Source organism: Dryas octopetala, chromosome 2 (genome assembly GCF_963921425.1).
Source record: "Dryas octopetala chromosome 2, drDryOcto1.1, whole genome shotgun sequence".
Taxonomy (NCBI): Eukaryota; Viridiplantae; Streptophyta; class Magnoliopsida; order Rosales; family Rosaceae; genus Dryas; species Dryas octopetala.
In genome coordinates, this window is record NC_141367.1 from 30,205,240 (window position 1) to 30,230,252 (window position 25,013).

Genomic DNA, 25,013 nt, shown 5'->3' on the forward strand with positions numbered 1-25,013 from the left:
TGTACCACGTCAGCGCCACGTAGGCAGTTAATGATCTTCATAACGGTCAGACTAACGGAGGTACTAAATTGATGAAATATTGAAGTTGAGGTACCCGAATGAAAGTTTTTGAATCAGAGGTACCCAGATGATAAGTGATGTATAGTTGAGGTATATAATTGTAATTAACCCTACTTTTTAATTTAATTAAAATTATCTAAAATAGTACAATGGAAATTCTGAAATACTGTATTTAAGTAGAGGACACATGTCGTTCAAATAGATAAGAAACAAATAAGTCACACGGAAATTGGGGACAGGAGATGGGAACTCGTCATTGGCACATTCACTATACTTGTTAAGAATATTAGAATCGCACGTCAAGGAAAATGTTAAAAGAAACAATGTGAGAGGCAGAGGTGTGTTTAGTCCAGTCCAGTGGCCACAAACTGCTGCTAGAAGGTCATATATTTGACTGGACTGATGCAGGGGCAGCAACTTTAGCGTGGGATAAGAGTTTTAAAAGGTGCAAAACACGTGTTAGCTTAATTATCCTAATCACAGCAGTACCACAACAAACTCTGTAAAACTCTCCCATCCCAAAAACTGAACGCAAACCTCGTACACGTTAGTAGTTTAATTACTAATTAGTACAAAATTACTTGGATAATAAAAGGAAGAAGAATCTATGCACTCTTTCACTGTCACTGCATACTCACATGAGATGATGAGAATCAATGAGGCGAATATTATGTGCCTTTCTTATGTAGAATGTTTGCTATGGGTCAATTTTGATGTGATGAGCTGATTGTGGAATGGTGGACGACTCTATTTGTTTTGTTCCTTTTGTGAGCCAAAATTTTCAAGATACACGACATCAAATTGTCCTTATCGTTTGATATTTGTTGAATTCCACATAAGATTTGTGTCCCCATCCCGCAGATTCCATTACTAAGTTTAAAGCCAAAGCTACACATTAGGTAGGGATATATCCAATTCTCAATCACGGCTTTGCACCAACTATATATTGTTTATGAATTATGGATGCCTTAATAGAATCACCCACGGTTGCCTATAAATTATTTTTTATCAAAACTTTTTGTTAATTTAGTGGAAGACTCTTGTATCAAATTTCAACAGATACATAGCTGGGATATAAAAAGGAAAGATCTTGTATACGACCATTGTATACAATCTCTCTCTCATATTTAATCTGGTTTCACATTTTGTAAAAGGAATATTGTGTATAAGAATGGTGGAAGAACCTCTTGTTTATGGAGTCTGTTAGTCTTTTTTTTTTTTTTTAGATGACTTGCAAAAGAAGTTAAGATAGAACACGAAAACAGAATAACTATGTATAATAAAAATAAAAGAAAGGGGAAAAACGAACAATAGCTTTTAATAGATGAGGTGCTTTGTAAAGGCATTATGAGGGTGAATTTATTATCTCATTGAAATACATTATACACCAGACTTTTAATTTAAGATACAATGAGATTAAAACGTAGATCTTCCACTTCTTCACCCTACACAATACCCACTCACCACTGGAACAGCAGAATTGAAAAAAACGACAGGAATTACTTTCAAACAATCTAAAAGCCAAGGTAGTTTTCAAGTTACGATTAGAGCAGCTGCTTCCACATCATCAACTTAAAGAGAAGATCAAGTCACAACTATTGTATATCCCACTGCAAACTCAATGCACTGGAACAACTACACCAATTGAAGCAACATGAACAAGATAATAACAAATGCAAGGAAAAGTCATGTAAAGAATGTTTAATTGTGGCCAAGCAAACCTTGGAACAATTAAGCATCCTGTACAGGCCAAACATGTACACCATGCGCATCCCAACAGAACAAGACATTAATTCAAAACTCTTGCTACTTATAAAACATTTATTCAGAAACCGATCTGCACAAACACACAATATGTTGAGTTTCTAGCTTTTACAGTATAATCTCAGACCACCTTTTTCATTTCCTATGAGAGTCTATGACAATCAGCATCGATATGGCATAAAAAAAAAAGAGTTAAAACACGACCAGAGTTCCTTATTATCTATCACAAATACATACCACAATCCAATTACCAATAACAAGGCAGACGCTAGAAACAGACAATTTAAAGATAAACCAAGCCCGCTTCTCCAAAATTGTTTCCTCCTTCTCAAACTGACCAGAAAAGGATATTCAGTCGTCATCGCTGCTTGATGTTGTCAGTGGGAAGCTGAGCAGAAACTTCCGGCAGCACCATGGCAGCGGCAGCTGTCATGGTTTGGTACTGAGAAGGCATTGTGGGAGCCAGAGGCTGAGTATAATATATTTGGGGATGAGAAGGATCAGCATATTCATAGGCATAATTGGTAGCACCCGCAGAAGAAGCAACAGCAGATTGAGATGGGTGATGCATTTGAGTGTAACTAACATACTGCTGCTGATGCTGAGTAGAAGGAACTTGAACCAGAGGTGGAGCAGCTGTAGTTGCTGTCCTGTACACCCCCGCAGCCAGTTCAGGTTTGGAAATCGCAGCATTCCTTATGGGGTTGTAAGCTGCAGAAGTAGAGACCATGGTGGGATTGGGAGGCGTTTGAGAGCGGCTAGAAGCAATAGTAGCAGCAGTAGCAGCTTCACTGATATTGGATTGCTGCACAGGCAAGTGGGTGTAAGGTTGGGTCTGTCTGGCAGGCATGTAATAGACCTGGTATTGCTGCTGCTGATCAAGCTGAGGGTGATGGTGGGGGTGGTGTTGCTGCTGCTGATGGGAAGGATATACAGGGTAGTAAGCCGGAATTGGCACAGACCCAGCAGGGTGGTGTTGGATGTAATGTGCACCAGCATGTATAAATTGTTGCTGCTGTTGTGGTTGTTGTTGTTGCTGCTGTTGTGGTGGTTGTTGTTGCTGCTGTTGCTGCTGTTGTTGGTGTTGTTGGAGCTGTTGTTGCTGGTGTTGTTGGAGCTGTTGTTGTTGGTGTTGTTGGAGCTGTTGTTGCAATACATACCCAGAATCAAGAACCTGTTGTTGCTGCATCTGAACCCGACTGTTTGGATCAGACATATTAAATTTCGGATCAACAAGATTTGCAGGAAACCTCGTGGTTCCAGAGGGGATTTGAACAACTGGGTCTTGATAAATTACAGGTTGTGAGCGAGATAAGGGATTCGATACACTACTATCGCTGTAAAATTGAATCCAACATAACATAAAACAAAAACCCAATTAAGAACTTGAAAATCACTCCAAACAACGATAATATAATTTAAACAAGGCCTAAGATTAAGCATAAATGAAGAAAGCGTAACAAAAAAACCCAATTAAGAACTTGATGATCATTCCAAACAACAATAACAGTAATTTAAACAATCAAATGATTGAGGATTAAGCTTAAATGAACAAAGCGTACCTTGAAACTGAATCTGGGGAAGGCAAATCAAGAACACCAGCAGATTTCTGCTGAGACTGAGAGGGCAGAGTCTGTGGCTGAGGCTGAGGGGTTGGCGGTTTCCGATATCCAACGCCGTGATCAGATCGCTCGTCATCGGAGACAACCCGATCCAGATAATCAGTGGTCGAACTCATCGGCGGAGCGGAAGCCACAATAGTCGTCGGCATCGGAGGCGGCGACGACAGCACCACAAAGCCACCGTCGTCTTGCTTCTGCTGCCCAACACCACAACCAACATTCATCTGAGCAAACTGCTCCTCAATCCCCACCACCTTCTGATCCTGCGCTCTAATCCCACCACCGCCACCGCTACCGTCTTCCACGTGGACCCGAATCGGCGGCAAGTTGGCGAGCGAAGGCGATGATGACGTGGACCCGAACGACGACGAGTTTTCAAGCATCGGCGAATCGGGCACAGAGTGAACGTCCTGCCCACCAGCACCACCAACCTGCTTCGCATTCTTGCAATTCGCCGGCATGGAAGCCTCGACCTCTCTCGCAGCGGACTCCAAATTATTAACAGCGCCGGCAATCCCATCGTCGTCGAGACCCAGCAAGCAATTCACGGAGGCGGAGTCGGAGAAGCCCCGATTGAGTATCCCGGCGGCGCCATTGAGAGCGTTCAAGAACCAGTCGTCCGACTTGGCCGGCATGTCGAGAATGGTCCCCATGGATTGAGCCGAATCGGGCTTGAGGGGGAAGAGAAAGAGGCGGAGGCGAGAGGGTTTCGACGAGGAGTTGTGGTTGGTCGTACGGTCGTACTCGTCGATCATGTTGTCGAGGTCTTCATCGGTGGTGACGGAGATCAAGGAGTCAAGGTCTTCGCTGGGGAGCTGGTACTTGAGCGTGAAGGGGCGGCCGTTGAGGAGGGTCTTGGAGAGGCGGTTGGAGAGGTCGTTGAGGGAGGTGTGGCGGTCGACGACAACGATGCGGGTGTCGCCGCCGACGTAGCACAACGACTTGTCGTGCGGGCGGGGGACGATGTGGCCGCCGTAGCTGCACATGAGGCGGAGGCGCGTGGAGGCGGTGGGGGGGAGAGGCTCGTCCCATGAGTCGGTGTTGCGGGAGCGAGGGGAGGAGTCCAAGGAGTCTGGGTAGTTGAGGTGGTGGGATTGCGGCGGTGGCGCCACCGCTGGTGGTGGGTCCATGTGGACTGGACTGAGTGAGAGAGTATGTAATATGTATGGGTTTTGGTGGGTGTGGGTGGGTTGGGGGCTTCTTTAGAATCTTCACTACTACTACTCCACCCTTTTGGAGGAGGAGGAGGAGGAGAGAGAATCAAAGAGTGAAAAGGAGGGATGGTGTAGGGAGAGTGGATGCTCTTATAGTTACTCCACACTTGTTCTCTTCTCCTCCAGCTGTTTTTTTTTAACTTTTTTATTTCTCTTTTTTTTTTGGGGTTAAACTGAATTTGTTAAATGTGTGTCATTTTGGGAAATATTTTTAAATTATAAGAAAATGTTGCCTTTTACGGGGAAGAGGGAAACAGGGGGGAGGGGATTGTGGGAAAAGGCCAAGCTGGAAATGAAACTGTGTACAAGTCCAGATGGTTTGACAGCTAGTTTACTGATTGGCTCCAGTTGGGGACTTGGGGTTGCGAGGGTCTGCGTAAGAATTAAGAGGTGCCCATCTACTACACCAAGGATCACAGTAACACTCAGTACTACACTAGTGCTATGAGATAATGGATTCAGATTCAGCACCCAGATCTCTTCTGCTCCACTGCTCTTCTTTAATGTTCAGTACTATGATTATCTACTACTACAAAATTCAAGATTGAAATAAAAGCAAGATTTTCTAATTCTACTAATTAATCATATCTTTAAAATTTGCTGCTTATAAAATTAAAATCGAATCAAAGTTTTTCTAGACTACTTTGGCCAACCAAATAAATAAATGACTAGGTTAGCACCAACTAGCTATTACTAAACTACTCTTCATTTTGTTGAATTATATCTTAATTCGAATCCTCTTTTTTATAACAAAAATTAAGTAAAATTAGAAGCAATGATTGAATTACTTTAAAATTTATAAATTTATAAAGGCTCGTATTACACAACTACAAAAAAAAATATATGCTAAAATGCACCCTTAAACTCTAATTGGTTTGCCAATTTGAAACTCAAGTGGAAACATGAGAATGAAAATATAAAATATTTACTACTTCATGAAATTTTGCATTTCCTTCCACATGAAACATGTATAGGAATTAATTTCTCAATAACTTCCTTTCGCAAACCAAATGAAACCTTATAGTGCATTCAATCGCATATGCATAATTTTGTATATTATACGAGGAACAAGTGAAAAACAATACATCTAAGTGTTAGATTACCTCAATTCTGTATTAGTTTTATAATTGTGTTAATTCCAACTATTAGATATTTTATATCTCATTTATCTTTTATATTAGTTGGACTCATATATTCTCCATATTTAATAAAAAAAACAAATAAAGAGTTCTCTATATATCATCCTTCTTAATTGTAGAAGCATAATCTTTTGAAATTTTTCATGTGTTCATCACTCACACAAAGTCACAATTCATATATGGAAAACTGTTTTGCAAAACGCGTATTGGAGCCTTGAATTAAGCGAAGCCTTAATCCCTATTGGGAATGAAAGTAAAGGAGTATGTGCTTCTCCGCCACTTATTTTCAGTTTTTGGTAAATTCACTCAAGCCAAACGGAGTCTTAGCCGCAATTCTGGCAACGCACCCACGGGTGACGCAACCATTCTGCACTGTTGTTGTACTAAAAAATTTAGCCGAAAACGAAGAACCACGCGCATCCCATATTACACGCGCTCAACGCTTAATACAATTGGCCGTATGCTGTCAAAGGCCTCGTATTATTGGCAGGTGTCGTTGGGACGCGTGAGGATTTACTTAACTGCGCCGGCCATGAGACGCCCGCTGTAATGTGACGACGTTTTGAGCTGCCAGCACTTATGTTTTTATACATTACAAAACCTTGATTCTTGTTAGATAGAATCTGGTGCTTTTGGTCTACAAAGCTTTTAGCAGTTTATGCCTCCGCGTGGCCAAGCCACTATTCTTTCTGATCGGTGCTAAAATTATGTACTATTCTTAGTTTGCTAGCAATCTAATCAAATGTTTAATTCTTAATTACATCAAATCTTTTTGTAAAATAAAAATTACAGCAATCTTTCAATTGAAAAAATTACAGCAATCTTATGTATAGTTACTCTATTGGGTGTCTTAATTTGATAGGATTCTACCATTCTCGAAAATTTAAAAAAACTATTTTTCAATAGAATATCAAACTCACCCATTCAAAAAGAAGGTTTATATATAATTATATGGATATTGACATTGAAAATAAAGTTGAGGGGCAGATTGGTATAATTTTTAAAAAATTTCCCTTATAGCATTATGTTTATGTAATAATGTTATGATGACATAGAAAAATATATTTTTATAATCACGGATGACCAAAGATGATTTGTACATCTATGCTATTTTGTAGTCATTATCGCAGTTCATTATTTTTCTGTTTTCTTGCAGGGTCGTACATTATTTATGGTCAAAATCTTTGTTTTGGTCTTGGTAAATCATACTAAGCAAAAAGGAATATTCACCCTACAATTTTACTCAAATGCTTTAGCTTATAGGCTTGCATTGATAGCCTTCAAAAAAGAGGAAGAAGAGGGACCCATCTTTGAGTGAAAATTCTCTTCGATGACATAACCCATGAGGTGTGAAGTTAGTACCATACCATGGTGATGATGATGACTCTAATTGTATATATTCAGAAAATTATTTCTTAGCATTTGATATATCATATTATAGAATACTAGAAATGTCAATTTTATTTTGTTGCTCGGGGTCCCACTGAACCCATAGCCTTGCAGCTGAAGTAATCAAATCCCAAACCCAGTGTGATTGAATCGTGTAGAATAACTTACTTAATTTTAAAATATACTTAAATTTTTTTGACCAAAAAATAAAAACTTACTTAATTTTAAAATATACTTAAATATTGAATTTCCTGATGGATAAGAAGAATAATGGTAGGCAACAATTTTGTTTCTTTTGGGTTAAGAGGGATTCCAATTCGGCACTTTTTAAGATTAAAAAGTAAAATACCATTGCATCAATAACTAAAACTATTTATTTTTTCGTTCGAGTTAAGATTAATAGACAAAAATGAGGGAGCCTATCAAATTAAAAGAAAAAAAAAAAAAAAAACACTCCGGCAAATTGTGATTTGTGAGTAGTTCCAAGTTTCAGCTGACGTTGTCCCAAATAAACAATACAGTAAATGTGACATATATGAGGAACAACAATTAATGTGGCGCATGCACCGCTGTCCAGCTCATCTACAACCTTAAATTATTATAAAATAAGATGACAATGATTTTTATATTCATGAAATGAGGATCACAAAAATCACACCATGGTTGTTAATGCGAGGGATAAATGCTCTTGATTATTGGAATTAAAAGTCTCCACATGATGACAATGATTTATGGAGTATTGGAGTCATAGTAAAGCAAATGTACGGAGATCCTCTTTATTTTTTACTGATTGCCTCTCTTATTTTAATTATTTTGTTTCTCTTCTTAGATTGTGTGCTTTTTTTATTTAAAAAAATTGTTATCAATTTACCATTATAATAGTTTTGAAATAGAAAAAATTATTTTGTATAACTGATATATTGTCACGCGATATAATTAATTTATGTCTTGCAAATATAAATATATCGTTCAATAATACTCTTACATGTTAAATTGGTTGTAACACATTATGATATATCGGTTATATCAAATAATTTTTCTTGAATATAAATACATAAACAAATTAGATTCATATTGAATTTATCTAAATTCAAATCCAAATATTAAATAAAGTATATGTGGTAATTAAGGCCATATCGGAACATATATAAACCCTATGTAGTATCCGTATAAGGCTATAAGCTATAGCATTTAGGTTTACAAATTATAAGGTTGAATTAATTATGTGGGTGAAGCTATAGGTTAGTGGTAGATATATAATCCATCAAACGGCATGTACATGCATATGCAACATTGAGTATATATTATACCACCTAATCATCATGCCTTTGTTTGCTTCCCCTTTTTGTTTATGCTAATTGCTAAGGGATAAGATAAGACTAATACTTTAGGTCTTGTTTCACTAAAAATAATAATTTTGATCTTGACGCAAAAATAAAGTCATATTGCTGACATGAAAGTATTTGTCGCAATTCGCTTACTCTGATTGAAAAAGATAACAAATTCACATCCTTTTGGGGGTTTAGGCAAACATCTCATGAAATATAGTTTACCTAATCGCATATGGTGGAGCTAACTTGAACTCTTTTGAATACGCTCAATATTTCTAAAAATAATTCCATTGGGTTTTGATAACTTTTAAATTATTTTATTCATTTATTTATATTTTATTTTACTTTTGTGAAGGATGTGATGACATGATTAAAAAGTATGCAAGTGATGCATTACGCGAAGGTTTCTTTTGGACATATGCATAGAGTAAGTGCGTAACACTGTAGAGGCAATTTTTGTGACTATATCAGCTCACTACATGATAGAACCTCTTAATTTATAAAATGAGTTACATAATAAGGCTAAGAAAACCTAATGAGGATGGATAACACCATGCGATATATCAATTGATATGATGATACAAATTAACCCAATGTATAACTATACAATTATTAACATAATATGTTGAGTATACAAATTATCATTTAGAATGTATGTATTAATGATTTGTACATATAATATAAGGGAAAATTTTTCAAATAGGATACATACTTTATGGTCAATTCTATTTCAGGACACATATTTAGAGTCGTATTGATGAAGGACACTAATTAATGGTTATTTTCAATGTGAGACATTCCGTCACTTTTGTTACAATTTTCATTAAAAAAAATCACGTGACTTTTTTTTAGGGTTAAAAATGTCATTTACTATTTAAAAAATAAATTTAAAACTAAAAATAAAAAAGATTACAACTATAAAAAAGGAAAGAAAAAAAAAATGAAGAAGAGGTGCAGATCGCACCCCCTCCCCACCTAGCCCCAACATATCTCCGACGGCAGCCCTACTCACCTGCGCTTCCCCACCTCGCTTGTCTCTCTCCATCTCTCCTTTATTCCTCTCTCTCTCTCTCTCTATCTCTTTATCTTTCTCTCTTCACATCACTATCTCTTTCTCGCTGGAGCAATCTTCCAAGACAAGGGTTTGGGGCTTAGGGATTTGCTTTTTTGTTGTTGGGTTTGATCTGGGAAATCGAACACATGCCAAGAGCTCGTCCATGCCACCGTCATGGACTCACGCTGGTGGGTCTCTTCCCACATCTTGTTAGAGGTTTTGCCGCCACTATAGTCGACGACGCCGCTGGAGGTGGAAGCCATGGATGGGTCTACAACTGGATGGGGATGATGATGATGATGATTGTGATGCTCTCTTCATTTTTGCCCTAATTTTTGGGTTGTGAATTGATTTGTGAATTTTGTGTGGTACTCGGAAACCAAAGGGGTCTATGAATGGGTGAAGAACTGAGCATTGGGGATTGGGATTGCGGAGGGGCTAGGGTGGAGTCCATGGCTATGGGATAGAGAGACTGAGAGAGAAAGAGGATAGAGATAGGGAGGTGGGGCCGTGCTGGTGGGTACGGCCGTCGCCGGCGGGTAGAGGCTCCTGAAGTGGGTTGGGCGGGGTGGGGAGGGATCTGCACCTCCCTATTCTTTTGTTTTTGTTTTTGTTTTTTGGTTTTTAGTTTGTCTTTTTTAATTTTTTTAGTTTTAACTTTTAATCTTTTTTAATTTTAATCTTTTTTAGTTTTAGCATTTTTTATTTTAATGTTTCTTAGTTATAATTTTTTTTAGTATTAATCTTTTTAGTTTTAATATATTTTAAGTTAGAAATAGAATTACAATTTTATTTAATATGAAAAGACCAGTTTGTCCCTCATTTGGATGAAGTTTGTAACAGAAGTAACACAATGTCCTATATTGATACAAATCATTAATTAGTGTCCTTTATCAATACAATCCAAAATATGTGTCCTAAACTAAGATTCACCCCAAATTATATGTCCTATTTAGAAAATTTTCCCTATAATATAATTTAGTTAAATTTGTAACATTATATCAGTATATTATATAATTTTATCATTATATATACATAAAACTTTATGTGATATATAGATAAGAAATTTGACCCTCCTCTTCCTCTTTTTGCCTCCATACCCAAAAAAAAAAAAGGTATTTGAAACCAATTGGCAATTGACATTAGCATGAAAGATGGCTAAGAGACCCACATACATATATATTGAACCCAGAAGTTTAAGACATTCAGACAACGAAATTCTAGAGTAGATAGCAATATAGCATGTTTAGTTTAATTAGCATGTAAATGCAATCAACTAAGAAAGAGAAACCTCCACTCTCCTGAAGGACCAGAACTCAAAAATAGTGTGCAGGATGTGCTAAATATATGGTGTACATGAGCAGAGATGGATCAAAGTGGGAAGTGAAAATAACGATGCCATTCCCAGAGTGTGGCCTTTAAGAGACACATAATCACAATTGTGGGAGATAGGGACCCACTTTAGGAAACAGCTAGCTGGGTCAAAGGCTCAAAGTGCTCAACAGCCTGAGAGGCATTCTGTTTATGTTTTAGAAGGTCGATATGTCATCAAAGTATGCAAACGGTCACACCTCGATTTCCCAAGTCAGAAGCTGGCATTGTATACCCAACACTCACACTGCCAATGTTCTCACTTTTCTTTTCACATTGTAAGATGGATTGGGCTGCTCATTTGAAAAGCCCAGACCCTGTCATAGATATCAACAGAACGGATTGGGCCCAGACGATAGATATAATTGGGCCCCAGTAGGTTTGCTAGTGGAGAGTGGACCAGGCCACGCATTTGACTCAATATTTAACTGCCCCACTTGATTGGTACATAAAATATTGACATAAATGTCATTTTAAATAAATTCATAAATAAAAAAATATTTTAAATGTGCACACAAATTAATATCTAAATTGAAATGCAGACATTCGTCAGTTAAGTGTGTACTTTTCGTTTGCTTACTGTAATTTTTTATGACGTGGAATCCAAAATGTTAACACATGGACTACAAAATCATTAAAAGATTACAAAAATACTTTAAAATGTTAAAAACTTAGCAAAAATATAACAAACTGAAAAATTTAACCCTATTCTCCAGCAAATACCCAACAGCCTCACCATCCATTTCTTCTTCTTCTTGCTGACTTGCTCCTCCTCCCGCGTCACCCATCCAAACCGTGCTTCTTTTTCTTCTTCTTCTTCTTCTTCTTCTTTTTCTTCTTCGTCTTTCCCGTGCAGACCACCCTCATCACCTCTTCTTCTTCATCATATATCCCCCAGATGCAAAAATCCAAAGCAAAAATAAATCCATCACCTCCTCTTCCTTCACCCACCCAACTAAAAATTGAAGGAAACCCAGTTGTCAATTTCGTCAATTACCAAAGAAAACCCACAAATTCAAGAAAAACAAGAACTTTGAAACAATGAGCTTGATTTCGGACCCATGCCATTGTTATTGCTCGGTGGGTTTTTTGTTCGTCTTGGTAACTTGTGGATGTTGGAGGAGCTTTGTTTAGGTGAGCTGTTTGCAAGCGGGTTGCTTGATACAAGAGAAGCCACAATTTTTAGGTAAGTGAAATTGCCTTTGGTTGGGTTTTTGGAGTAGATTCTAAGCATAAGACATAGATTTCCATAGTTGCCCCAAGCGTTAGAAACAATTGGGCCCAAATTTGACAGTCTATTTTTGTGGCTGCAATTGCAATGGATAAGATCCCATACCACTTGATGACATCAAAGGGGGTTAATTTAAAAAGGGTAGCTTTCAAGGGGGTTAATTTAAAAAGGGTAGCTTTCAACGAATCAAAGGAGAGTTTTTTGAGGTGTTTTAGAAATGGGGTTTTGAGATTCTGGGCTTGAGGTGCTGGAGTAATAGTATGAGCATTTGAGCGAAGGTAACAAATAAATGCTTGTCTTCTTCTTGTTGGTGATGGTGAGATTGGACTCTGTGAAAGACAAGAACTTGATGGGGTTTTCAGGGGTATAAGGCTTTGGTTGAAGTGAGAGCTGTGGTTAATTTATTGGTTAGACCTGTATGTGTTTACTGAAAGGTCTGAAAGAAGGGTTGGGTCTAAATGTGAAAGTAGAACAAGATTGTTTTGGCGTGAAGGAAAACTGACTTGGCTTCCATGGTTGGGTGAAGCAACAAACCAGCATCTTGGACAACATGGGTAAGTAAAGATGCCTAAGCATCATTTTACAGGTGCCCGTTGGATCTGCACAGGGTGGGTGAAAGAGGAAGAGGATGAAGAAATAGGTTGGGGCTACTGGGAATATGCATATCGTGATATTTTTTTTAGTTAATTTGTTTAGTTTTTTTAAAAAAATTTTATTTATAATTTTATTATCCACATGGCAATATTAATCCATGTGTTGAAATTTTGGTGTCCACGTTAATAAAAAAAATACAGTCAGCAAACGGAAAGTAGAGACTTAACTAACTGATGTCTACATTTCAATTTAGATATTAGTTTGTGTGCACATTTGAAATATTTTTTTATTTATAGACCCATTTGAAATGATCTATATAGTTAAGTGTCTATATTGAATTTATGCCTAAAATATTCCTAGTATTGTATTCTTACTATTCATCATGTAGAATTGAGATGATGCTGATAATAATGATGGATGGAAAGGTTCTTCACGTGGAATCATTTATTACCACAATCATTTATTCTTAATACCCTCTAAGAATTAAGCACAAAATGTAGGGTCGAACAATTATTTTTTATCATAATTATTTTTTTACAATATATCCTTAATATCCTTAGTTCCTTACACATCTTTTTGATCATAATTATTTTTTTATGTTACAAAGGGAGGCAAAAGAAAGAGGCTTAGAGGGGGGAGAGAGGATCGAAACCTGATGAGGTGGGGGGCAGCACAACTGCTTAGCCAACTGGCCTACCCCAAGTCCTCATAACGAATAATTATGATTTTGAGAAAAATATATTATCTATATTTTTTGTCCCGCTAAATACTTTATCAAGGTTCAAGATTAAGGAGGTGCCCATCTAGTTGTACTAATAAAATATTTTTGAGAAATTTGAGGGCTGAGATCGAATATTGTATGGTTAGCACATGTGATTAAAATATTTAAATCACAAGATTGTAATTTAAGATGGAAGAGGGTATTGTTTTTTCTCACATGAGTCCAATGAAATAATAAGTAAACAAAGAGTTAACATTTGGTGGAAATTCATAACAAATATAAAAGGTAGGACGAGGAGATGGTGAATAAATTTTTTCATGTCACGTCATGTTAGAGTTTAGAGTTACTGTAAAATAATTTGGAGATAATGTAAGTGCTAATTAGTTATTGAATCATTATTGCTGGTGATGAGTGGTGTACAACCCATTTTAGTTCAATGGTACACATAGGAGGTCCCTATATATATGCCTAGCTTGTTTCCCAGACTACATTGATGCACGTAGTAAAGTATCTACCGGCTACACTCAAATTGATGATTATGGACTAAGACCGGGGGGGGGGGAGAGAGGGAATTCAAGCAATGAATTCAACGGCAAATTAGGCGTAGTTGCGTAGAATTCAAATGTGTCGGCACGGTTGAGCTCAACAAACTCATTACTTCCTAAAAAGTCAGACCTAGGATAATAATTAACAAAGACTTTTTTTCTTCTTTTTAAAAAAAGAGTAAAATCGAAGATCCTTATTGTTAATAGTACAACTAATATGTGTTCTAAACAGTGTTCATCCTTAATCTATGTCCTAGTTGCATGAGCATGTCAAAAATAAATTATACAAAAAAAGGAAAACCATAACCGTCGATTGCTTGCACACTCATGGTAGGGTACGTGGTTGTTGTAACTTGTAAATGACCCAATCGGCCCGCTAACTGAATGTAACCGTCCTTACCAACTACCCCTAAGCCCTAATCCAGTAGTCTTTACTCCTTTTAAAGGCCCATGTTATCCATGCAAAGCCCAGCTGTCACCCACGATTCTCTCTCTTCATTTGTCAATCCCAAAACGACGCCGTCACGTTCAAACCAGTCATATTCCTAGCGCGGTCCACACGGCTCAACATACGTCAGCACACAGAAGAGCCGCTCTAGGCCGGTAAAAGTCAATAGATCGGACGGCTTTCGTCGCCAAACCGAGTTATGATCATTTGAAGCCTTGACTCTTGACTCCTCCAAACACAGATACAAACCCAACTCCAAATTTTCAAAAAAGCCAAAGTGGTTATCTCATCCTCGAGCCTCAGGTAATATTCACACAATTTTTTTTTTTTTGGCACTCCTACTCACTCCCACTCCATTGTTGTTAACGTCGATCCAAGAATCAGAAACCCATTTCATTATTTTTCCAAGTCCATTTTTCCTGGCTTCCTGCAAAGTGTGACATTTTCTTGGGAAAAATAAAATTATTGGAAATCCTTATAAGGTAACAGAGAGACAAAGGTGCTGACATGTCCTTTTTCCAATCTTCTTTTTTGAGTTGATTGCCTCATTATTGATTACAAATACACCTCACTGCTGCTTTGAATTCACTACTTTTTCAATCTTTTTTCTTTTCCTTTTGTTTGTGATAAGATTCTGTCCCTCTGTTTTCTTCTGGTTTTTTGGGTTGTGATTTTATACTGTTCTACACTCTCCCACTGATCTGTGTTCACTTCAGTTGTACATGTCTGTTTGTGTTTAGAACGTTGACAACTGTACGTCTTAATTTCTGGGGGTTGCTTGTTCATTATGGCATGGAGGAATATGGGATCCTTTTGTTCCTTTTTTAATTTCCGGAGTATCATTCAGGTAATTGCTAAATTATAATTACTTTTGTACCTTTTTTTGTGTGTGTATATATTAGTATTTATTGGGCTTGTTCATCAGTCATCACTGCCTCTTTTGCCAGATTTTCACTTTATCAAGTTTTAATACATGGCCAAAAAGAAAAGTTTTAATTACTATTATTCTTATATTTAATTAAAATTTAATTAATAGGCTAAATTATTATTAAGTTTTACTCTTTTGGAGTAATTATGTTCTGAAAAAGAAGAAGAAGCAATTGGGAGTTCTTTACTTGATCATCTATAGTGAAAGCTCCAAATGGTCACACAATAAGTAGTACACTTTTTTTCTTTTTGTTTGAGCCAAATTCTCCAAATTAATATTGTCTCTTTGCAAAACCATTTCTATTAATAAGTGTTTATGGTGAACCAAATGAAATCATCAGTTCACTGATTTATGGTAGCAGGGCAGAACGACGTCGGAGATTGAACTGGACAAGTACACCATAAAATCTCATGGAGCCGCACTTGCAAAGAATCACATGCATGATTGGCTTATACTGCTGCTTCTTGCAGTGATAGAGGTCATTTTGTTCATCATTCATCCATTCTACCGTTTTGTGGGGAAGGATATGATGGAAGACCTTAAATACCCCATGAAAGAAAACACAGTGCCTGTTTGGGCTGTCCCTGTAAGTTTTTCCCTACTTCTTTTAGTACTTTACAATGATAATTACAATGACAATGATAATTTACAATTATAATTGTGCTCATTTGCTTGTATGGATAATTGGATATGATAGCAGCAAGTGTATAGTACTCTATTTAGTTAATGGGATTGATTTTTTTTTTTCCTATTAATGATCAGATGTATGCAGTTTTGCTGCCTATTGCCGTTTTCCTATTGTTCTATGTGCGTAGGAAAGATGTCTATGATCTGCACCACAGCATTCTAGGTAATCCATTTTTTGCTTTCATTTTATTCTTATTCTACCTGGAACCTTTTTTATTTTTTATTTATTTATTTGTTTTATCTGTGCATTAATGTGGTTATATATCCATCTATCTACAAGAGCAGGCCTCTTATTCGCTGTGCTGATTACTGGGGTTATTACGGATGCAATCAAAAATGCTGTTGGTCGTCCTCGCCCAGATTTTTTTTGGCGTTGCTTTCCTGATGGAAAAGATGTATGTTCCCATTGGCTCCAAGTCAAAATCCTTTATAGCATTATATCCCAGATTTTATTTTATGGAAATCTGCTCCAAATTGCATCAATTCCGATCTTTATCTATGTTTTTACTTCTTGTAGCTTTATGATGAGTGGGGAGATGTGGTGTGTCATGGTAAGGCCAGTGACATAAAGGAAGGACATAAGAGTTTCCCAAGTGGCCATACTTCATGTGAGAAATGCTTCCTGCTGCAATATACATGTTTCAGTCAATTGGGTCCTTTTGGTTCACCAAAACGTAGCATATAAATCCATTCATCTGATACAGTTTTGGCATTGCTCTGCAGGGTCCTTTGCAGGATTAGGCTTTCTCTCACTCTACTTATGTGGAAAGATTAAGGCATTTGATCGCAAAGGGCACGTGGCAAAGTTATGCATTGTCTTGCTTCCTCTACTTGCTGCATCTCTTGTTGGTGTTTCTAGAATAGATGACTATTGGCATCATTGGCAAGATGTGTTTGCTGGAGGTCTTTTAGGTGTGTGTTCATTCATTTATGATCTCTTTTGTATAATATTTTAACACAAGAATGTTAGAGCTTCTTTATTGATGAGGTTCATATTTTGCAGGACTTGTTGTGGCTACATTTTGCTATCGGCAATTCTTCCCTGCTCCTTATCATGATGAAGGTCACATGCAGCTTTTGTCTTTTCCATTATTTTCACAAAATAGAATTGTTGACTACTACTTGATCTTCTTTAAAAGCATTGTGGTCTGAGTTTTACTTGTTCTTCTGATCGAATTCAGGATGGGGTCCTTATGCGTATTTCAAAGCATTGGAGGAGACACGTAGCAATCCAAATTCGACCACGCCTATGAATGCTCTTAGTGTGCAGGTGATGGGGGCTGAGAATGTGATTGAAGAACCTGCACAAAATGGTAATGGATTTACCTCTGCAGACCGCTACACAAACATTAAGTTGGATGACATGGATTCTGGGACTGTGAAGAGGTGATCATATTTTCACATTGTACATCGATCTTGTGCTTTTGTGGCTAATATTAGTTGTTGGCTTGTAGCACCTTGATTATTACACTTGTGTGAATACATGAATGCATTGTTACTTTCCTGGAACCAGAAAAACGACACTTACATAATGCCTGGTTTAATTTATTAATATTGATGGAAGCAAATGGCAAGTTGTAAACTTAATTGTAATCATGTTAAGGCATCCACATGGACCTTGGACCTTCACTCCACGCTAGTTGGCGTGCCCTCATTAGGCCTCCATTATTCAACTTTATAGTTGCTTTCTGAGCTGTTCAACCACTTCCAATTAACATCGATCTGAATATGATGCAAATTTTCTGCCAAAATTTATTTGTTTCCATGTTTATTTATTTGTCGGTATCAATTACCAATGAATCACCATCAAGAGAAGTACCATGAGGTCCACCACTACCTTCGCTTCTAATTTAATCTTGTTTATCTTTTAATCCACAAATGACCCGTTTCCACCTTCTCCTTTTCTTCAACGGTATAAAATTGGAAAGGTAAAGTACAAATTAAAGGTATCATCTTCATACCAACAACAAGAAACGAATTTGAAGATATATAAAGAGATTTAGCCTTTATAAATTCTATATATATCATTTTCATATTTTAGAGTTTTGGAGTTACAGTTTTGTAATTTTCATCAATGATAATTTGCAAGTTTGAATCCCAATTTGGCCTGCAACTTGCAACATCAATAATAAAAAAAGAAAAGACAAGTCTTGTTTTTTTTTTTAGCCAAGACAAAGTCCATATATTATACTCAAATGTCAAATAGTTTATTGCCTCTGGCCAGTGGCAACAACCAATTTCTCGTCTTTTTACTCACCCCAAAAATAAAAAACGAAAAAATTTCTAATCTTTTTAAATTCTGTTAGCACGTTGAGGAGAGTGAGTCTTCCATGGGAGACTCAGGCTGTTGAGGACGTAACCCTTTATGGCCAGCTAGGCAGCTACTTACAAAGTAACCTTAAGAAAGTAAGTAATTCAAGCAAACAGAAAAATGTTCAAAAAAAAAAAAAAGTATTCCACGGAGCCTTAATAAATTAAATCCAAAGTTTTTGAATATACTCCAGTATCCAAGTTTATTTAATAGTGATTTGTTGGTTCATAATATCTTAAAAACCGTGTCATTTTTTGTTTTGTTTTATAGTATAGATTAAAAAGCTCAGTCAATGTGGTTTCTACTTTTTAGTAGTAGATGAGATCTTGATGGATTGCAAGTTATGAAAAAATTATAGCTATAACCGATATATCGTCATATGGTATAACTAATTTAACGTGTAAGTGTATTATTGGATGATGTGTTTATATTAATAGGGTATAGTATTCATAACATCCACTCATATTATAATAAATAGATTGATTATACCACGTGTCAATATAACGACTATATAAAATAATTTCTCAAGTTATGAGGCTAAATTGGTGCCCAAGCATTATTAAGTTCTTTCTTTTTTTAATAATTATAATAATAATAACAGTGTATAATTAATTGTACATTACTTTTGAGCAAATAAAGCTTTGAATTTTAATTCGCTAAACTAAAAATGCAAAAAAAGAAGAAAAAAGCTTTGATTTCATTTGAGCTGTCTGTTATGTGACTTATGTCACCGTCCCCAGACAGCATGCCGCCCTTTGCCTCTTTTTCTTAAAACCTTGTGAATAATAAGAGACAAAAACAAAACCAAGAACAGCAAATGAAACCAAATCCAAAAACCCAAACCGACTCCGTCTTCTTCTTCCATTTGTATTATATACTCCTCCCCTGTAGTGTATGTTTCGGTGATAGTTGATAGTTGCTGTTACACAATCAACTCCGTCTCCAACTCCACGCGCTTTTCGTTTTCTGTTTCCTTCTTCTTCGCTAAATTCACTCACCCGCCCAGCTACCACTTCAATATCGAAGCCAAAATCCGCCCAGACTCTCAATCACACTCACTCTCTCAGTAAAATTTACATGTACGCCTCTCTCTCTCTCTCTCGCTCGCTCTCTGTCTCCAATTGTTCATTTCGTCCTTCTTTTTTTTTTAAATGTTTCTTTTTGCTTGGAATTCTATTTGCATGTGCAGCTTATGGTATTTTTTGGTTTTTTTTTTTTGGTCCTGATGATGGATTAAGCCTCCGTTTGGTTGCCAGGAAAATGAAGGAAAAAAAAAAGAATTACATGTAGTAGTTTTTGTCGCTTTTGTTTTCGTTTAGGAAGAAATTGGAAAAACTCAAATCAATGCCGGATTGTTGAGTTAGACTTATTTGAGTTCTTGTATGTGATAATATTGTTTAATTTATTTCTCTGTCGTATGGATATATTCTTGTGGTTTGTTGCTGGTTATGATCTGTGTTCGTGTTTTCAAATTGTTCCATTACAAAATTTCGTTCAACTTAGGTGGTCTTATATGCAACAACCTGAGGCCATGAGATTGAAAGCATTAAGTTCCAATCTAATTTTTCTTTTATTTGAAATGTCAGTGAGATTAACATAAAAGGATTATTAGTATTTAGAGATGACATCTATTACTGAGTGAGCACAAATAGGGTACCGGGGTTGTTTCATGTCTTGTGATTTCTTTTCATCACATTCTCAAAAGTTAGTCTTACTTTTATTTATTTATTTGTTTTATAGGATAACTACATAAGTTGGTATGGTTATAGTTTTCTAATAGGTTAGATGATGAGTTCATTGTTTATTTGGTTTAAGTTGCTAACCGGTGTATGATTATAAATTAGACTGATTGTTTCCACTCAAATGTTTGCATCTTTAAGAAAAGCATTGTTCCTCAGTTGGCAGTGGAAGGTGTAACTTATATTATTTCAACTTACAGTGTCTTTCTTCTTCTTTTTATTATTATTTTTTTTCAGTTAGTCAAAAATGCCAGAGATTCAATTGGGTTCTCACACTATAAGGTCTCATGGAGTAGCAGTAGCGAGGATTCATATGCATGACTGGCTGATTCTAGTGCTTCTTGCAGTCATAGATCTCATTTTGAACTTGATAGAACCTTTTCACCGCTTTGTTGGAGATGAGATGATGACAGACCTGAAATACCCATTGAAAGACAATACAATTCCCTTCTGGGGTGTTCCAGTATGTTTTGGTTTTAAGAAATAATATCATGCTGGAATAATTTGCATAAATCTGAAAATTGTATGAGTCTCACTTCTGTGACAACACTAAAAGGCAAAAATCGTTTATTTTTTTTTAAACTTCTGTAATAGATAATTGCAGTATTGTTGCCGCTTGCTGTTATTCTTATCTACTACTTCATCAGAAAGGATGTCTATGATCTGCACCATGCCATTTTAGGTAATTATACTGTCTTTTTTTTTGTGTGATTTTTGCTATTGGTGAATGATTTTTTGCATGTTGTAGTATTCTGATGACACTTAAATTTTTCATGCTCATTCAGGCCTTCTATTTTCTGTCTTCATAACCGCTGTGTTGACTGATGCAATCAAAGATGCTGTTGGTCGACCTCGTCCAGACTTCTTTTGGCGTTGTTTCACTGATGGCAAAGAGGTGGGCCTTCTAGTGCATAAAATTCTTTACTTTTTTTTTTTTAATCTTTTCTTGACAATTTTGCATTGTTTTAGTTTGTGGTCCTGCTCACTTATACACAGTCGCATACAATTGTATGTACAGGTGTATGATCCTATCACAAAGAATGTCATGTGTACTGGAAGTAAGAGTGTCATTAAGGAAGGACACAAAAGCTTCCCAAGTGGGCATACTTCATGTAAGCAGTCTGATACTTTGAAACTGTTTATGGAAGGATTAGGGGCGTGTGTGTGTAAAATCTAATCTCATTGCCTCTACAGCTCTACCTCTTTCTTTTTTAATTATTTGTAATTCCCTTTTGCCCTTACTTGTAGATAGTTGCTATCAGGAGTTCTAAATGTTTCCACAAGGTTGTGCATTTTTTTTTTCTGTAACAATTTTAAGCTTCCCTGTCTGAAAACTTTAAGAGTGAGATGTATACGTTCCCTATCCATTTTCTAAATGTATATGCAAATTTTTTCTGTGTTACCCTTATATTTTCTTTGGCGCATATATACATGTTTGACTCGTTTCTCATTCGCTCTTTATCTGGAGTTATCTGTAGCATCAGAACATTTAATCAAAAGACATTCTGGTTGCCAACATGCAGGGTCCTTCGCAGGTCTTGGTTTCCTTGCATGGTACTTATCAGGGAAAGTTAGGGTGTTTGATCGTAGGGGACATGTTGCAAAGCTCTGTATTGTCTTTCTACCAATACTTCTTGCAGCACTGGTAGGAGTTTCTCGGGTTGATGACTATTGGCATCACTGGCAAGATGTTTTTGCCGGCGGTCTTATAGGTACTTTGCCTGCTTATGGCATCACCGGCATGATGTTTTGAGAAAAAGATGTTTGTTGAGTTTTTCATTCTTTTTTTTTTTTTTTTTCTAATATTATACTTTGCTGTGCAGGAGTCACCGTTTGTTCATTTTGTTACTTGCAATTCTTTCCACCCCCGTATGACATAGATGGTATATACTTAAGAGTTCCCCTCTTAAATCCACTCTATACCTAGCTTTAAATGAAAAACTTTTCAAGTTTTCTACAGTTCTTTAATTGTATAGGAACTAAGTTAAAACTAAGTCAAATTTCTGTGCATTTTAGTAGTTTACAATCATTGTTCATGAGATTCTTTTCTATTTGTGTTGAATGTGCAGGTTGGGGACCTCATGCATACTTTCAGATGCTGGAAGAATCTCGAAATTGTGATCAGCCCGCATCCACCAATGCCAATAGCCTTACCGTGCGGCAGACAGAACTTGAGAGTATATACATACAAAACCCACATGGTGTTGAAACATCGCGTGGCAATAGTGGAGACACAAGCCCCATTCTCAATGGACCAGAAAGTGGGAGAAGACACTTGACTCTAGGCTGACTGTAGAGAAGGATAGAGTTAATGACCTGATGTTCATACTCTAGGATCGACGGGATGTGTGAATTTTCATGCACAGATATCAGAATCTATAATCCATATCTAATTTGGACCATAGCTTTTCCTTAAGTTTGATTAATTGATTCATTTTAGGTGTGTTTTAGCTGTTCATATTTACATTACTACTGTTTCTTTTATTCTGGTATGGTTATGATCTGATTTGTGTTAAAATGCTAGCAGAATGAAATCAGTTATTGTTGTTTCCCGAACTTAGTCTCTATGACTCGATCAATGTCTGTGAATCTTGACCCAAAAGGTCGGTTGCTTGATATGCTATTAAATGAGGAATTGAGGATTGCTGCATTTTTCACTTGGGGCAGACTCCTATATGGTGGTCTACTGGATTGGAAAATTGTTCTTCACCATGATTTGAAATTTTGAAAATAAAATAATATTTCCAAATTCTTTCAATACAATCTTACAATGAATCGTACCTTGTTAAATAAATATATTGGCTTTGTTAATAACTTGCAATATAGAATGAATGTCACACATGACTTATGTTTGATGTATATTGGCTTTTACTCCATGCATTTTTATTCCAGTGATTGTCTTATTCATTCATACACATGCTATATAATATACCATAGAAAAATAGCCTCTGCCTCGTAATGAAAAAAATCATAAAGTATTAAGAAATCATTTGACTCGTTCTGCTTTCATGGGCATGGGATAACCTCACCTTTACTGAAGATAAGTCATCTGTTTGAGAAACAAACAAATTAAAATATAATTGTGTTGTAACATGTTGCATGTAAATGTTCCTTTGAATTGTATTATTCTAGAAGCCACTCCAAAATTAAATTTGGTCTCACTGGATATGTGCTCCATATTCCGGAATTTAGGATTAGTCCTTTAAAACAATCCAACCTCAATTCACATTTCACATCATGTTTTGCTCTCCCACTACTGGACCCCGGTCAACCACGTGTGCACGCCATATCCATGGGGGCCCAATGCCTCTAGCCTCGTGAATGAGGCATTCTCTTAAGCCCCCTATTAAGGAAGAATCTTCACATGTTTTTTGTTTTCTTATCAAATAAGGGATTCCAACTCGAATGTATGGATAAATATTTCTAACAAAAATAGAAGAATATTTATAATTAAATTTTTTTAATATACTGACATTCCATTTAAAAGAAAATAAATAAATGTCTCCTCATGAACTTAATTAAAATAATTTAATTTTTTTAATTTGGAAAGAAGAATCAATAGGGCTATTATACGTCCTTCAACTGAATTATTCTAAACTGTTTAAAATAATTTGAACTTAATGACCAAATTAAAAAAAAAAAAGGACCAAGATAACATATACTTGACTTATAATTCACAACTCTGCAACTCATACACTACCAGCTCCCAGTCCTCGGTGCACCTTAAGTCTTGGCTTTTGTTTGCTTTAACTAAATTGGTAGTTTTGTTATTTCCGGCACGTGGTCAGCGAAGGATGTTAAATAAATTTAATTACGCTATTTATTGAAAATGATATGTTAACTCATTTTATTTTATTTTTTAGTAAAAGTCAAAACTAATTTTATTGTAAAAAGTCTAAAGACTTAATTGATGATTGTGAGAAGAATAATTTTCAAATGAAAATTTGTAACCCAGTTGTTAGGTAGCCCAATTAGAAGGATTGTAAAATTATCCATAATGCACCAAAATTCGATTTTCCTAGAGCAAGTTATAATTTCTCTGATTACTTTTACTAAGAGAAAAACCCTAGCGGCCACCCCAAAAGAAAAAACTCTTTCTTCTCCTCAACTTATCCACCAGGGGGAGGGGCGACCCTTGTGTTTTCACAGACTGTTCCTCCCATCACCCCTCTCTCCTTTGTTTTTCTTTTCATTCTTCTGTGTTTTTATTTTTGTCCTTTGGGATACTCTCCTCCCAATAAGTGATAGCGTTTTCATCTCTCATTGCAAGAGTTTTTCCACCTCTCTTCGTGAGAGTTTTTCCGATTTGGTTTGTTTTGTGTTTTGATGCTTTTAGGTTTTCTTTGGCGCTCATCACAAAGTGTTAGGAAGTCACTATTTTCGCCGATACCGGTCATGTTTCCACCGGTTACTACTGCCCGATCCGTCACTTTGCGCTATTATCAGCCTCGACTTAGAGATGTTATTAGGATCGTAAACTCAAACGCGACTAGTTCGCTAATTCCTACAATGCCTCTCTGGCTCATTTGGTGGCTATAGTGTCTGCTCGATACCGATGTTATGAGATCTTGGATTTTCTGCTCCATTTTTGTGGGTTTTTGTTTTCTTGTAAGCGTTTGGGCTTATATTTTGTATTCCTTTTTGGATGTTTTAATGTAATGATATGCTTTATTCTTAAAAAAAAAAAAAAAAAAAGTTCGATTCTCCTCCCCCAACTAAATTAAAAAAAAAAAATTGTAACTAATAGTTTAACTCTCACAAGTATTATTAGGAGAAATCATTAATACCTGAGGAATTATACTTTTGGTATACAAATTAAGATAATTCATAATGTGATAGAAATAATCTTACGGGAGGCTATCAAA

General features: G+C 36.4%; 3 protein-coding genes across 12 annotated transcripts; 2 read left to right on the forward strand and 1 right to left on the reverse strand.

Annotated features, from left to right (window-relative positions):
* Positions 1-1,853: 1,853 nt before the first annotated feature.
* On the reverse strand, positions 1,854-4,778 carry PDE331 (Octicosapeptide/Phox/Bem1p family protein). The gene is made up of 2 exons (XM_086233757.1): positions 3,387-4,778; positions 1,854-3,161 (listed from the first exon to the last, which is right to left on the reverse strand). Exons 1-2 carry the CDS (start codon positions 4,574-4,576, stop codon positions 2,183-2,185), a joined length of 2,169 nt encoding a protein of 722 aa, XP_086089883.1. The 5' UTR covers positions 4,577-4,778; the 3' UTR covers positions 1,854-2,182.
* A 9,936-nt stretch (positions 4,779-14,714) lies between these two features.
* On the forward strand, positions 14,715-17,616 carry LOC147295507 (lipid phosphate phosphatase 2-like). Of its 10 annotated transcripts, none has more exons than XM_086231846.1 (9): positions 14,715-14,786; positions 15,224-15,330; positions 15,770-15,997; positions 16,174-16,261; positions 16,384-16,493; positions 16,616-16,706; positions 16,822-17,010; positions 17,102-17,161; positions 17,280-17,616. In XM_086231846.1, the coding sequence occupies exons 2-9, from the start codon at positions 15,271-15,273 to the stop codon at positions 17,486-17,488; spliced, it is 1,035 nt and encodes a 344-aa protein (XP_086087972.1). In that variant the 5' UTR covers positions 14,715-14,786; positions 15,224-15,270; the 3' UTR covers positions 17,489-17,616. The 10 variants fall into 10 exon arrangements, with proteins under 10 accessions (XP_086087972.1, XP_086087974.1, XP_086087969.1 ...); XM_086231848.1 differs by having other exon boundaries at positions 14,718-14,786; positions 15,773-15,997; XM_086231843.1 differs by having other exon boundaries at positions 14,746-14,786; positions 15,200-15,330.
* A 1,487-nt stretch (positions 17,617-19,103) lies between these two features.
* Positions 19,104-22,737, forward strand: LOC147295508 (lipid phosphate phosphatase 2-like). The gene is made up of 8 exons (XM_086230779.1): positions 19,104-19,488; positions 20,386-20,611; positions 20,743-20,830; positions 20,934-21,043; positions 21,167-21,260; positions 21,672-21,860; positions 21,972-22,031; positions 22,218-22,737. Exons 2-8 carry the CDS (start codon positions 20,396-20,398, stop codon positions 22,436-22,438), a joined length of 978 nt encoding a protein of 325 aa, XP_086086905.1. The 5' UTR covers positions 19,104-19,488; positions 20,386-20,395; the 3' UTR covers positions 22,439-22,737.
* Positions 22,738-25,013: the final 2,276 nt, after the last annotated feature.